General features: G+C 42.2%; 1 protein-coding gene across 3 annotated transcripts in view; it reads left to right on the plus strand.

Annotated features, from left to right (window-relative positions):
* MBOAT1 (membrane bound O-acyltransferase domain containing 1) overlaps nt 1-15487 on the plus strand; it is a 105204-nt gene that overhangs the window by 64086 nt on the left and 25631 nt on the right. For all 3 annotated transcript variants that reach the window (XM_014460029.2, XM_006093749.3, XM_014460030.2), the window contains 3 exons: nt 348-443; nt 12903-12958; nt 15291-15345. In XM_014460029.2, coding sequence (XP_014315515.1) covers nt 348-443; nt 12903-12958; nt 15291-15345 — 207 coding nt within the window. The remainder of the gene's footprint in view (nt 1-347; nt 444-12902; nt 12959-15290; nt 15346-15487) is intronic.

Here is a 15487-nt window from a genome sequence, read left to right on the forward strand (position 1 = left end):
AGTGGTTCCCAGCTCTGGCTGCATATTGGAATTACACCTGCTACGTGCACGCTGTACTGATTAAACCTGAATATCTGGGAGTGGGGCCCAGACATCTGTGGTTTGTAATGATTCCCCAGGTGATTTCATTATGATGCCAAAGCTGAGAACTGCAGTGGACCAGGTGAGAAAAGATGAAGGGCTCAGAGCAGGGGGTGGGGGGAGAGGAGGACTGGGGTGTAGATAGAACAGAACTTTGTGACATTGCAAACCAGGGGGTTGGGAGTAAGGGAGAGGAAGAAGAGAAAATTAATTGAGTGCATTATTGCAATGTATACTAACCTGGTCCTGTGGGGTTTTGGTTTCAGATACTCCTTTTTTGTAGCGATGGGATACCTGACGATATGCCACGTCAGCAGAATATACATCTTCCACTATGGAATCCTCACTACGGATTTTTCTGGGTGAGTATCTTAACTTGTGGGGAGTAGTCTGACGCTGGCTTTGACCCAGCCTCTTGGGGTCTGGAAAGATCAGTGTGCACATCAGAATCATGGGTGCCTGGGTAAGTCAGTTGACAAGACGGTGCTAATGCGTTTGAGAGTGAAGACTCCATTGCTCTGTAGGACTGTGAGCTCTGCTGCGTTGTAAGGCAGGGTTGCGAGCAATGGCCATGGGCAGAGTCTGCCCCACCACCTGCCTTTGTAGTCACGTTGGAACACAGCCAGGCACTTGCTCATTTGTATGCTGTCTCTGGCTGCTTTTGCACGGTGAAGGTAGAGTTGAGTGGTTATGACAGAAACCATATGATCCCGCAGAGCCGAAAATATTTGCTATCTTGCTCTTTACAGTAAAGGTTTGCTGACCCCTAATCTAAGGCCCTTAACTCAGGGTTGGTGTTTATCTCTCCTTGTTATTAATACAGAAATTCTTCCATACTAGTTGATAAGTAACTGCTTCCTTACCCTCTTGGGTGCCCCCTGGCTGCCCGGCCACTCCCCACCAGATCCATCAGACTTGCAGCCGCTAGAAAGGCCAAGTCTGGCACCAGGCCTTTACCTGGTGGGCCACCCTTCTCCTGATTGGTCACCTGGGAACATTATGGGATGGATCAGTGAAAATTGTGTGCCCTTTGATGTTCGTTCAGTAACAACTTTTCATGGCTCTTGAGGAACGGGCACGAAAGCCGAGTGATTCCGCACAGCACCTTGTGTGTTATCCACGTTACTTCCTTAGGAGTTTGGTTCTGTTCTCCAAGGGCAGTCCGAGTTCTCCCCGCAGGTTGAACTGCATTTCATTTGATGAGTGATTGGAGAGTAGGCAGTGAGATAAGGGGGTTACAACTCACAGCTCATTCCTGTGAATTTGCAAATGTGCATCTAACCCAACCCAGCATGAAGAGGCTTAGGAAGGCGAAGGGTGTTGCTCTGGGACAGACACAAAGATGTTGCATCAACGTTTCCAGGGCTGTGGTCTGTCCTCAGACTGGCTTTGCATGCACCAGTTCTTCTTACCCTCAGGCCTCTGGGTTTTACTGATTTCTTTTTGAGCTGTTCTCTTGCCGCATTCCTTCCCCCCTAGATTATGGATCAGTTTTTCAATTTTTCTAAAACAAGTTCACAAACTTCTTTTTGTTTCTTAATGATATGTATTGCTAGCAAAATATGGAAATTATGGGAACAAGAACGATAACAATATAGCTGGGAAGTTATAGCATTAAAAGTAATTTTTAAACGGTGCACAGATCTCTCCCTAGTGTTTGATAAACAAACATCAGTTTTTTGGTTTCACCCTAGATTCAGAACCATATCTTTACCCCTCCAATACTTAGAAGAGTTCCTGGCTCTTAATAGGTTTTCAGTAAATTAGTGAGTTAAAAACTCTAGTATTTGTCAGTCCTTTTTTTTTTCAGTATTTCCAGAAGCCTCAATCAAATAGCCCCTCTAGCCATTTGGTTGGGATATTGAATAAAAAATGTTGACTTTAGCCCAAAGTAGATTATTACTTGTTTCTCATCTACATCATTTTTCCTTTTTAAGGTACAAAGTGTATATTTATTCATTCCTTTCTGCACTGTTTTTGGATTCCCAGCATGCTAGGCATAGTGCTGAGGCCTGGAGACACCCAGGCAGGAGGAAGGGTATTCCAGCTGAGGAAACAGCCCTGCAGGAGCACAGAGCTGAGAGACAGGTGCCTGGGGAGGTCCCAGAAAGCCACCTCCCTGACCCTTACCATCCACATCCCTGTGTCACCAGGTCCTGTCAGGTCAGCAGCCTGCCTGTCAGTAGGCTCCATCCACAGCTCTGCAAGCCTGCAGCCACCACACTGGGCCACCCCGTGTCTGCAGTTTCCCCAACTGGCCATCTTTCCTTCCACCCTGCCCCTTCTCTGGTCTGTGTTCTCTGTACAACCAATGAGGTTCTAGAATACCGAGCACATGATGAGCGGACCTGCCTCAGCTCTTGTCATCTCCTACTCCCGTTGTGCACTGCAGGTGGTAGCAGTGCCGAAAAGTGCCTGGTCTGCACGCACACGGGTCAGTCCACATCTCCCTGCCTCTGCCTTGCTCATTCCACCAGTTAGAGGTACATTTATCATCCTTGTCTATATGGAAACCTTTTACTCCTTTTCCCCAAACCCAGTTCAAAGATCACTGTTTTACAAAGCAGTCCCTGATCGCTGTCCCCTTGCACATCCCCTTCCTCCACCAGGCACTTACTGCATTTTGGACCTTGCACTGGGCTTTAATGCTGGTGCTGCCCATTGCCTGTAAATCAGACTTATGGAGACCCTGGCGCCTGGAGTGTTTGTAGCTGCAGCCACGGGCTCTTCTGCTCTCACCAATTGATTTGCATGCTTATCTAGTGTCATCTGTGCTTATTCCAAGACTTGTTTATTCCAGTTTGTACTTATGTGTAAGCTGATTATATATGGAAGGAGGAACATGGTTTCTCTAAATCTAAGGGGGGTCCTTTGCAAAATCACCAAAGCAAGTTGAGTGTATTAAAGTAATAGCTATTGAATTTAAATGTGCGTGAACATGCTGAAAGGATGTGCGGAAGAATTATAAAAAGTAGGGGTCCTGCACTTGGATTGCTGTGGAGGCATCTTTACTTTCTTTTACCCTCTCAGTCCATGTTAGAGGAAATGAGTCCGGAGATAGTAGGTGGAAGTTTGTGTGTGTGAGAGAGAGAGGCCGACATTGAGCAGATCCAAATTCCAAGAAAACACTTTGGTCCTGCATCGAAAGGCCCGTCGGTGCATCATTCAGCAGACACCGATGGAGGGCCCTTCACGTGCCAGGCACAGTTATAGAAGACAGGAGTGAGCAAGACTGTGGAGTGAAGGTACCGTTATCGATTTCAGGTTTGTGTAGGAAGTTTAAATGTGAGCATGCCATGGTGTACTGAGTTGATTAGTGTTCTCCCAAATTCATGTCTACCCAGAACCTCACAATAGGTCCCTATTTGGAAATAGGATCTTTGCAGATGTAACCAGTTAAGATGAAGACCCACTGGAGTAAGGTGGGCCCTGAATTCATTATGACTGGTGTCTCTGTCAGAAGTCCCTAAGAGATGCAGACACACGGACACACAGACACACGGACACATGGACACACGGAGGGAAGAAGGGCATGTGGAGATGGAGGCAGAGAAAAGAGTGAAGCAGCTACAAGCTGGGAACTCCAGGGCCTGCTCTCAGCCACCGAGAGCTAGGAGGAAGCCGGAACAGATGCTCCCTCACAGCCTCCCCAGGAACCAGTGCTGCCAACACCGTGTTATTGGGCTTTCAGCTTCCGGACTCCAGACAGTGTTTCTGGTTCTAAGCCACCCAATTTGTGGTCATCTGTTCCGGCTTCTCTAGGAAACGGATACACACTGTTTTGTGATTGCATACCTTTCCACGAGCACATCCCCTCCTCCTGATCCTGCAGCCAAGAGTGCCTCCAGTGTCCACATCTCTCCCTGTTCTTGTCACACTGACTCCTCCACTAATTTTGTTCATAAAACCATAAACTCTTGAATGATTGTTACATCACTTTAGTATAGTCAGAACCGTGGAAAGTTACCAAAGGAAAAATAAAGGGCATTTGTGGAGAACAGCGGTGTGTTTGTGACACGCTGTGGACTTGGGGTTTGACAGCAGGGGAGATGGAACCAGTTCCTGTCCCCTTCACTCGCAGCAGCAGAGCTGGGATACATGTCCTCAAGGGGTGTTTGCTCGCTGGCATTTTCAGATCTCCTTGCATTAAGAAATCTCTGACATTACCCACAAAACTGTAGAATGTTTGAACTAGAAAGGACTGTTGTTAGGAAAAGAGTAAAAAAAATGTCTTCTACCTCTGAATTGCATGCAATTTAGTTCTCTAATTACTGAGTGGCCATACTACCCAGTTCTTGATGGTATGTCTTTTTTTTTTTGGAATTAAATTTTTTTTTTTAAAATTTATCTTTCTTGTTGAAAGCATTACAGATGTCCCCCCTTTTAATTATAGGGCATTATTAAGCAGCATTACCCCCTCCCACCATAAATGCACAGTGCCTCACTGACATAAACCCATCTTCTTGGATAATGTCAGTTAACATAAAGGGAGAGGTTCATAGCAACCTGAAATGGCGAGATGTTTTAAATCACAGACTCTCAGAGATTCTTCACCAGTCTGTTCTCATTATGAGCATGCAGGCGACCACAGGTGCTCCTTCACAGTGCAATTTAACACTGTCGTTTCAGTTTAAAAATCTTAGGACTCTGTTGAGGAGTAGAGTAGTGTTCTGAAGTCGAACCTGGCTTTTTAAAGCGATCTGATGTGGCAGCTACTCTCTTTTGAGTGCACACACACACCTAAGTGCGTCTCACATTTCATCACACCTTTAGAATCAGAGCGCAGATAGGAGTCGGATGGGACTGGGATTCAATTAGTGTTTGTGTCAAACAATATATGTTTTTAATTTTGAGGAACACATAAACTTGCTGTACTTTAGATTATTCTGGTGCTTGGAGTTTTATCTTTCTGAACATAAGCAGGTTTTCATGGGCTAGACTGGTGGTAACGGTGAGGATAACACACAAGGGACACTTATTAGGGCTGCTAATCCAGTTTATGTCAATATGTGGAGTGGCGAATGCCCCCCGTGCTTTCTCTGTGAATGAGGCTATTAAAGATACTAGAGCATTTACTGATCTTCTGGGGGAAGCTTAACAATTGCGTGTGATAAGGCTGGTACTTGATTCCTTTTTAGTTTGTTGATTGTGAACTGATTCTTCTTTGTTGCTCACAGAAAAGTTTTCTTCTGAGGAAAGCAGCAACAAGAACCCCTTTTCTCAGTAGGGCAGGCCAGAGTCAGGCAGACAATTGCTCTCCCACCACGTTGGCAATGTGAGGTGCCCATGTGTTTTTGCAAACATTATGAAAGGAGAACTCTTATACACTACTAGTGGGAGTATAAATTGGTACAACGCTTCTGAAAAGGCAATTTAGCCATAAAATTCAAGCAAGAATTTTTTAAAAGTTCAGATCCTGCAATAGGATAAATTCCTAGGAATTGAATTACCTTAAGGAAATCAAATGTATTCATAAGCATGTTCAGCTGTTTTTAATAATAATGAAAAATTAGAAATCTCCTAAATGGCTCAAAAGAAGTGAATGATTAAATGATGGAACTAAAATGCATCCATTGAAAGTGATGTCTTCAAAGAATGCTTAATGATACTGGAAAATGCTTACACGATAATGGAAGGTAAAAAAAACCACAAAACAAATACATGTATTAAGATGCCATTTTTATGAATGCAGACACATTTTCTACATCTTTCTGAGTGTAGAAAAAAGAGAGTAGAAGGAAGTAATCAAAATGCTAAGACAGTAGTTCTGAGGGGATTTCAGTAATTTTTTTATTCTTTTAGATGATTATAATAATGAGACACCCTAAGTGTTATTTAAATATATTTGCATGCATATTTTGATGAACTGTAGCCTAGAGGAGTAGAACAATAGCCACTTGTGCTCCCTGTTACCCTATTTTGTTTCTTGTAAAACCCGAAAGAGTGGTGTCACTTGCCTGCACTCCTGGTGTAGAGATCATTTGCCCTTTTGTTCCACGGCAGAGGTTTTCTTCTGTTACGACATCCTGATCACTCTATCTGACCAGCCCAGTATGTGCAAATAATTGGGTTCCCCATGATGGAAAAAAGATTATTTGCGAACAGATTTCTGTATTTGATTATTTCATGCGTCTCCGACAGGCTGCCGCCAGCTTTTTAATAATTAGCACATCACCTGGAATTTAGTTCTGAAGACACGAGTTCCCAGGTTATACAGAGTTTATTTGGCAAGTTCCTCTTACAATGGAGAGCTGATGATTTTGTTGTTGAATGCCGAAGTACAGAGATGAAATGTTTGAGAAGAGGAGTGGAAGGGGTATAAGCCCATTCTACTCTGATTGGCCCTGCCTGGTTCTACAGATACCAGGAGCTCTGAACTGAGTCCCAAGGGTTCCCTCCCTTCAGGTGCAGCACTAGGAAGCCAATGGAGCTACTAGTATGTACATTCTTTGCTGTGACTCCTGGTGTCCCTTCACATTGGCACAGTAGAAAGGCATCTGGGAACATTCTACTAAAGCTGTAATGTCGTTTAGTAAGAAATCCAGGGAGCAGCAGGTTCAGCCGGGGCAGAAGCAGCAGGGAGGGAAGGCTGGGTCCAGCCTGCGGGGTTGGGACCCTCAGCTACTGGCTCCAGGCTGTGGGGTGCACAGTTTGCGTTGAACCTTGGCACCTCTGGTTGTTGTGCACATTGGCCGTCCTGGCCTAGGTTGCCGCGGATTAGAAGTTTGCTGTACCCGTGCCAGACTTCTTGCTTGCCTGACTCCTCGCTCTCTTAAGTATATAAATGTCACCGTGGCTTTGTATTATAAACAAAGAAGTAATACAAATATAAAGTAACTAGAACATTTACTGTTCTTCTGAGGGAGGGAAGCTCAACAATTGCTTGTGATAAAGCTGGTACTGGATTCCTTTGAAGTTTGTGGTAGAACTGATTCTTCTTTGTTGTTCACAAAGGGTGCAAATCAAGGTGCTTCTGAGGGCAGCAGCAAGGACTCTATTGTGTCTATGAGTTTCAGTTTTACATCCCACATATTAGTGAGATCATATGGTTCTTAGCTTTTTTCTGACTGACTTATTTCACTTAGGATAATATTTTCTTTTTAAAAAATATATTTCTTTATTGATTTCAGAGAGGAAGGGAGAGATAGAAACATCAATGATAAGAATCATTGATTGGCTGCCTCCTGCACGCCCCCTAGTGGGAATTGAGCCCGCAACCCGGGCATGTGCCCTTGGTCAGAATCGAACCTAGGACCCCCCCAGTCCACAGGCCGACACTCTATCCACTGAGCCAAACCGGTGGATAATATTTTCAAGGTCCACCAATGTTGCTGCAAATGGCAGTATTTCACCTTTTCTCATGGCTGAGTAGTATTCCATTGTGTATGTATGTACCACATCTTTATCCAGTTCTCTCGAAAGACATTTCCATTGTTTCTATGTCATGGCCACTGTGAATAATGCTGCAATGAACATAGGGGTATATATATCTTTGTGAATAAAAGTTTCAAGTAGAGAACCAGGAAAGGGATTGCTGGGTCATAAGGTAATTCTATTCTTAATTTTGGATCTAAAATGACCTGTTGGGGAAGATCCTTGAATGTCAGATCCAGCTTGATGCTGGCCAGCCAGCTGTGTGACAGGTTGGCTCTTTTGATGACTACATTTTCTCGTTGTTCCACCCTACCTTTACCAGCACAGAGAACTTAACCACTTTAGGTCCAAAGATTAAGGTAAAACAGGTAGGTTTTATTGAACTATTGCTCAAAACTGAATTTTGTTTAATGTTTTAAAGATTAGGTTATTTTCTGTTGGGAGTTGGTATGGGAAATGGAAATGGATGGATGGATACCACTTCTGGTAGCCTGCCTAACATCTGTATCAGGAGGCATGGATTTTGCGGGGGTAGGAGAGGAGTGAGAAGTAGATAGCATTGTTCTGCCTTTCTTTTTGCTCTAAACACATCTCCAACTGCCTGTTTTCCTTTAATTTCCCCCTATATTTCCTTATCTAAATTTTACTAATAATCTTTCGCTTAGGAAGAAAAAAAATGGTTTTCTTTGGCTTTTCTTTTTTAATCATGAAAAGAATTCATGGGACAAAAAAATGTGGTTCTTCCTCAACCAAGCTGGACTCAAACCTTGATTTCATATTGGTCAGATGGTTCCCATGGATTCAAATGCCGGGTGCCGGGTGACTGGTGTTTACAAACCCAAGGACAGGGCATACTCTACAGGGGGTGGAAAACCCGAGTGCAGCTCAAGTTCTAAGGCCTCATTGTCCTGTTCTTTGGCTGCATCAAGGGGCCTTTTTATGTCCTCCCTGTGTTTGTAGTAGGTGCTTGTGGATGCTGGGTTTTGCATTTTTACAAAAAAAAAAAAAAAAAAGAGAGAGAAAGAAAGAAAGCATGAGTTCCAGGCACAAACCAACAAGCATGTCTTAGATTGTGTTACATTTTTATTGGAATGCATCATGGATGGTATTTGAGTTTTATTTTAAAATATATTTTTATTGATTTCAGAGAAGAAGGGAGAGGGAGAGAGAGATAGAAATATCAATGATGAGAGAATTATTGATTGGCTGCCTCCTGCATGCCCCCCAATGAGGGATCGAGCCCGCTACCTGGGCATGTGCCCTGACCAGGAATCGAACCATGACCTCCTGGTTCATAGGTTGACACTTAACCACCGAGCCACACTGGCTGAGCTGAGTTTTATTTTAAATTAGTAATTTCACGGATCTGAATCTCAGTAACTTGTGCAATGGAAGTTTGGCATCTGATCTACCCATAAGTTTAAATAAGTTGATCAATGAAAATGTGTTCAGAGAGGACTTTCTCTGAGCAAGAACATATGGCGCTCTTCCTTACACCCTCAGAGAAGTAAGAATGTGGGAGGATTCTAAATTCATTCCTTTCACTGAACAGGTTTTAGTTTGAGGATTTCAGATCTGCTTTTTCATAGGTCATCAGTCTGTTATTTATCAGTGACTACATGTGTGAGATGTTTTTTAATTAAGTTGCTAGAAATTTCTTCAGATGTCTGAAACAGAAGCAGTATATTGTGGAAAGTATCATCTGGATGATGTGTAACAATATTTGATCCAGAGCTTCTTCTTTTCCCCAAAAAAGGAACATTTTTTTTTCTAAACAAGGACAGCAATATGGTTTTTACATAAACCTAGTGGTGCCGGTTTCATATTGAATAGTTGTTATTTATTGACGTTGATCTATTCATTATTATGAATCGCATTGGTCTAGGTCAGTGGTTCTCAACCTTAGCTGGACATTAGAATCACCTGGGAATCTTTTTAAAATCCTGATTTCTGGGCCTCATTCTCCGGAAATTCTGTTTCTTTGTTACTAATGTTGTGCGCCCCCCCACCCCCCATAACAAAGAAACAGAATTTCCGGAGGATGAGGCCCAGAAATCAGGATTTTAAAAAGATTCCCAGGTGATTCTAATGTGCAGTCAAGGTTGAGAACCACTGGTCTAGGTTCTCTGAGAAGCAGATGCCAAGATGGGAACAGAGTATGAGAGATTTATGGGGTGAAATGCCTGGGAGGGGAAATGGGGAGGCCACTGCATGAGGCTGGGAGAGCCATCAGATCGAAAGCATGTCTGACCTGAGATGAGAGGGGATCAGAAGGAAGAGAGGTCTTGGGCTGCAGTGATGTTCTAAGACAGTTTTTGCAAGTTCAATGGGAAATCCTTGAGCTAAAATTCCCCAGGGCAGAGGAAACCACGCCCTGTAGGGAGGGGCCTGTGTCTTCGCACAGACTAGGTGGCAGAACCAGAGGGCACAGCTGGAGCCCGTCAGCGATGCTGCCAGCGATGCGTTCTCAGGGCCACCATGTAGGTGAACATTAGACTATCAAATGCCTTGCTGGACATGTGTCTAATCATGGAATACATTAAATTGAACCCCAGATAGAGGGAAACATGCTGTATTTCTACAGAGATAGAAAGGTAGGTTAATTTCTTGAGACATTTTATATCTTTGTTGATATCTATATTTTAAGGGCCTAAAAATAAATATATTTTTATGAATGAAATAAAATGTAGGAACTTACATGGTTTGCAAATTGCATAGGCACCAGAGAGTGTGCCTCAAATTTAAAAATTTTGTACTGGGCCCGGCTGTGGTCCTTCAGTGGTTGAGTGTCGACCTGTGAACCAGGAGGCCACGGTTTGATTCCAGCTCTGGGCATATGCCGAATTGCTGACTCAATCCTGAGTAGGGGGCATGCAGGAGGCAGCTGATCCACGTTTCTCTCTCATTGATATTTCTACCTCTCTCTCCCTCTTCTTTCCTCTCTGAAGTAAATAAAAATATATTTTAAAAAATAAAAATTTTGTACTGGGATTTGTGCAAGGAAGAGTGGGATTTTTAATCTTGCAGGAGACAAAGGGCTTTAGAAAGAAAACTGTACTGCTTTGAAAGTCACATTAGAAACTACCTTCCCTGTGATGCTTAAAGTGAGTCCCTCTCAAGAAAAACAGCTCTTGGCGTTTGTTAGACATGGTGGGTCAGAGCCTCATTGAATATCAAGTAGTGAGCTGCACAGGTCTGGTCTGGTCTGTAAGATCAATTTGATCTTCTAGGAAGCATCCGGGGAGCCTTCATTTCTGAGACCCAACTCTCAGTGTTCTGGAAAGGCAGCTATTTTTTCAATATAAAAGAGAGTCGTCACCTCAGTGTTAGCTCTGAGCACGTCTTGCTGCCTTAGCACATCTACCTCAGTGGCTCCCCTGTGTGCCACACCTTCCTCTGGCCAGTTCCGGTGGAGCACAGGTGCCCTTCCCTTCTCCCGTCAGACTCACTCATCTCTTAGCCTTATACGCAGCATTCAGAATCTTGTTTCAAACAATGGCCATTGGCCATGGGGCTTTTGCAAATGAGATATAATGCTGGGTGTAAGTATTAAGATTTCAAAGTGTATTTCTTCGTACTTTCTTGAAAACGCTTTATCTTGTCAGTTTACATTGATAGTTTAAAATATACCATGCTTATTATGTCAAAGAGATGGAAAGTGGGCATCAGAATGAGCATTAAACAGGAAAATGGACTCAAAGTAGTGGCTAAGTGCAGCTGACACACATCACACTTGTGTCCAATTCCATCCTCCACACACCTGGGCCTGACCTGAGCTCAGGGCACAGAGGCTGTGTGGCATCCCAGGGTCCTTCCGGGGACACTGCTAGGGCTCAGCATTGCATATAAATGAAGCATCAGTCCCTGGGGGTCAGAGTTACCAATTCAGTAAGAAGCCGTAGAAGGAGATCAGAAAACCAGGATAAATTAAGAAGGTTTGAAAGAAACGATGGTGGTTAGAGCAGTGGGATTTTATCTTGTCTTGGGCAAGAACAGAGCTACTAAAAGTACTAAACTAGGGTAGATAATTGGAAAAACAGGTGCATTTGAAAAATTGTAGTTTTGTTGAGATATACAATTCATATACCATACAATTTACCCATTTAAAGTATAACAATTCAGTGGGGTTTTTTTTTGCATATTTGCCGAGTAAATTATAGAGTACAACTGTTCACCACAATTAAGTTTACATTTTCATTGCTCTCAAAAGAAACCTGTATGCATTAGCTATCACTCCTCATTTTCTCCCAATTCCCCAAGTCTAAGCAACTAGCAATCTACTTCCTTTCTCTGTAGATTTGCCTGTTCTAGACATTTCATATGAATGAAACCATACAAAATGTGGCCTTTTGTGTCTGGTTTCTTTTACTTAGTATGTTTTTAGGGTCCATCCATGTTGTAGCATGTATCAGTACTTTATTCTTTTTATTACTGAACTAGAGGCCCGATGCACAAAATTCGTGCAAGGAGCTTTGCCCTCTCAGCCCCGGCTTCATCCGGAGGGTCTTCCGGAAGGTCATCCGGAAGGTTGTCTGGATGGTTGTTCTGCTGTTCAGTCTAATTAATATATTAGCTCTTTATTATTACTGAATAATATTTATAGCATATTTTATTTATCCATTCACCAGTTGATGAATATTTGGGTAATTTCCTTTGGGGCTATTATGAATAATGTTTCTCTGAACATGTGTGTACAAGTTTTTGTGTAGACATATTTTTATTTCTCATGGGAATGTACTAGGAGTGCAATTGCTTGGTCATATGGTAACTGTATGTTTAACTTTCTGAGATACTGCCAGACTGTTTCTAAAGCAGCTGCACCTTTTAATATTTCCACCAGCAATGTACAAGGGTTGCAATTCTCCACCTCCTGGCTAACACCTGTTATCTGTCTTTTTGATTCCAGTCCTTTTACTGCTTGAGAAATGGAATCTCATTGTGGTTTGATTTGCATTTCTCTTATAACTAGCCACTGTTGAATGTCTTTTCATGTGCTTATCGCCATTTGTATATCTTTTTTAGAGAAATGTCTATTCAGATCCTTTGGCCATTTTTAAACTGGGTGTCTTTTAATTATTGAGTTGTCAGAGTTCTTTATGAATTCTAGCTTACAGATACATGATTTACACACATTTTCATGCATTCTGTGAAATGCCTTTTCACTTTCTAGATAAGGGGTGGGGAACCTTTTTTCTGCCAAGGGCCATTTGAATACTTATCACATCATTCGCAGGCCATACAGAATTATGAACTTAACAATTAGCCTGCTATATTTGTCAAACATTTAATTAACTCACCCCTAATGCCTGGGCAGGGCCAGACCAAATGATTTCGTGGGCCTTATACAGCCCGCAGGCTGGATGTTCCCCACCCCTGATGGAGAGAAATAGAATAAAAGTTGCAGTGGCACTTCTGCTAATCTTGATTGTTTTCCACCTTCCTTTTAGGCCTCTGATGATTGTCACTCAGAAGATCACAACCTTGGCCTTCCAAGTTCATGACGGTGAGAAAAACATCCTTGATCCTTGCTCTGCATCCACCTGACATTTTTCATATTCTGCACACCGTCCCAAGTTAGACAAGTGCTGGAAGATCTTGCTATATCTTGTCCAAAATTTGTAGGCCTCTTAAATTATAGCTTTTAACTTTCCCAGCTATTACTTATCATTTCACTCCTGGATCTGTAGCCTAAATTTGCTGAAATATTTGCATTGAGAACAGTGGGTTTTCTGTTTACTTTTACAATGTTTTAAATTTAAGTTAACTTATGGTGCTCTCTGCCCTTCATTTTCAAATCTCTGAGAAGCTCATGAGGTAATAAAAGATTAAACAGCATTGGCTGGTTAACCAATTTTTAATGCTAGGTTTTTTGTTTGTTTGTTTTGCTTGGACAATTATCTAATGAGATTAGCCTGACCCTACAAAAAGCTGGGAGAGGAAGCTCTTCTCTTTGTATAAAAAATGGACATTTTCTTTACTTAAACTCTTTCTAAAAATGGCCAGAAAATTTTATTTCCACTGTTAAAACTGGGTCCCAGGGAAGGCGAATGGCACTTTCACTGGCCGGAAGATGGGCTTAAGCGATGCCACGTGCAATTAGTAAAAGGATAGTCTGAGGATTTGTTCCTCTTTGGCAAATGCTTTCTGACGGCTGAAACGTCTTTACGTGTTGACAGGTTGAGCTGTACAGTCTCCGCTAGTTTTCTTGTTTCCCTTAAAGCTTGGAAACCAATTTCATTTTGACTCTGTGTGTTTCTCATTCATACTTAGTGACTTAGTCATTCTGTAGAGAACTGGGTAATTTTATACCAAGGATGGAATCTTTCTAGGGTGATAATTATCCTGATTTGCCCAGAACTGAGAGGTTTCCTGAGATGTGAGATTTTTAGTGCCCAAATTGACAAAGTCCTGAGCAAACCAGTGTGAGTTGGTTAGTGTTTTTGTACCTGAAAATCTACTTGGTAGCGGTTATAGACAAACATCTGCAACATAAATCAATAACTAAAATCACTTTAATCTCTGGGATTGCCAGATTTGTACTATTTGATGAGGTTGTAGAAAAAAGTGAGTGATTTTTTAAAAAAACACTGCTTCTTACATTTTTTTGTTTAGTTTACTTTTGTTTTTTTATACAGGCTTTTTGCCTGAATTTACTTTTGTAAGCATTCTCAGTTTATTTTCTGAAACATCCCTTACATACAGAAAAATGTTTGTTTGCCTTTGTCTTTTTCTCTTGTGTGTGGGAGGAAGAAGTAAATTCTGGAACCACTCTCCCTTCTCTTAGGCTTGTTTTTGAGTTGCCTTTATGATTGGTGACCGTATCAGTCAGTCTTAGCTGAATATACAGTTACTTTTTAAAATTTATTTTTATTATTGAAAGTATTACAGATGTCCCCCATTTCCCCCCCATTACCCCCCTCTGCCCAGCTCCCCTTCCGAGGCCTTCACTGCACTGTTGTCTATGTCCATGGTTTATGAATATATTCTTACTAGAGGCCTGGTGCATGGATTTGTGCATGGGTGGGTCCCCTCAGCCTGGCCTGCTCCTGCGTTGAGCATCTGCCCCCTGGTGGTCAGTGCACATCATAGCAACTGGTCGACTGGTCATTCTGTTCATTCGATTGTAATGGTCGCTTAGGCTTTTATATATATAGATAAGTTCTTTGGTTAAATTCTTCCTGCCCCCTCCCCTTTTCCCTCTGAAATTTCTGATGCTTATGAGATGACCCTCCAGTTTCTTTGACACTCAGTTAACGTACATTTTATGGGAAGCACAGATGTGATTTGGTTGGGAGTTTTTCTGGCATGGATGAATTTTAAAAGAAGTAAAACCTCCCAAGAATTCTTTTGTGTCTTCCCTGCATTCAGGATTATGTTTCCTGTGTTTTGGAAGAGAAAAGTCCCTATTTCTTTCCTCATTACATTCCACACCATGCTCTCAGCTTGTACCAGGTGTCTGCACCCAGCATTTCAGAGAGGTATTTACACTGGCGTAGGCTGCAAAGGTAGGCTTATGTCTCTCATGTAGCAACAAAAGCATATACAGCATAGTGTGGAGTGTAGGAGTTGTGGAGGGTGCTCTGTGATTCATGTCCTACTGTGTGAATCGACTTGGAGTAGCCCCTGAATTCTCCCCTCTTCATAAGAACCTGTAGAGACTTTCCTTACACATGGACTTGTGGGGTAGTGCTTTGATCCAGGGCATTTAAAAAAAATGGAAGCTTTGATTTATGAAACAATAATTAATCACTTTTTTCAGATGAGTTTTATAAGATTCTCTTAAGATTAGTTATCGACTTCACTGAAAACATTTCTAAATGTTTTCTTTCTCATAGGACTAGGTCGAAGAGCTGAAGACCTGTCTGCTGAGCAACACCGACTTGCTGTAAAGTAAGTTAAGTTTAACAGTATATTCTTGAGTGCTTTGTATATCAGTATCTAGAAATCTTCATTTTTTTAAATCCTTACCTGAGGAGATATATATATATATTTAATTGATTTTATAGAGAAAGGGAGAGGATGAGAGAAAGAG

Source organism: Myotis lucifugus, unplaced genomic scaffold, assembly GCF_000147115.1.
Source record: "Myotis lucifugus unplaced genomic scaffold, Myoluc2.0 scaffold_122, whole genome shotgun sequence".
NCBI classification, from domain to species: Eukaryota; Metazoa; Chordata; class Mammalia; order Chiroptera; family Vespertilionidae; genus Myotis; species Myotis lucifugus.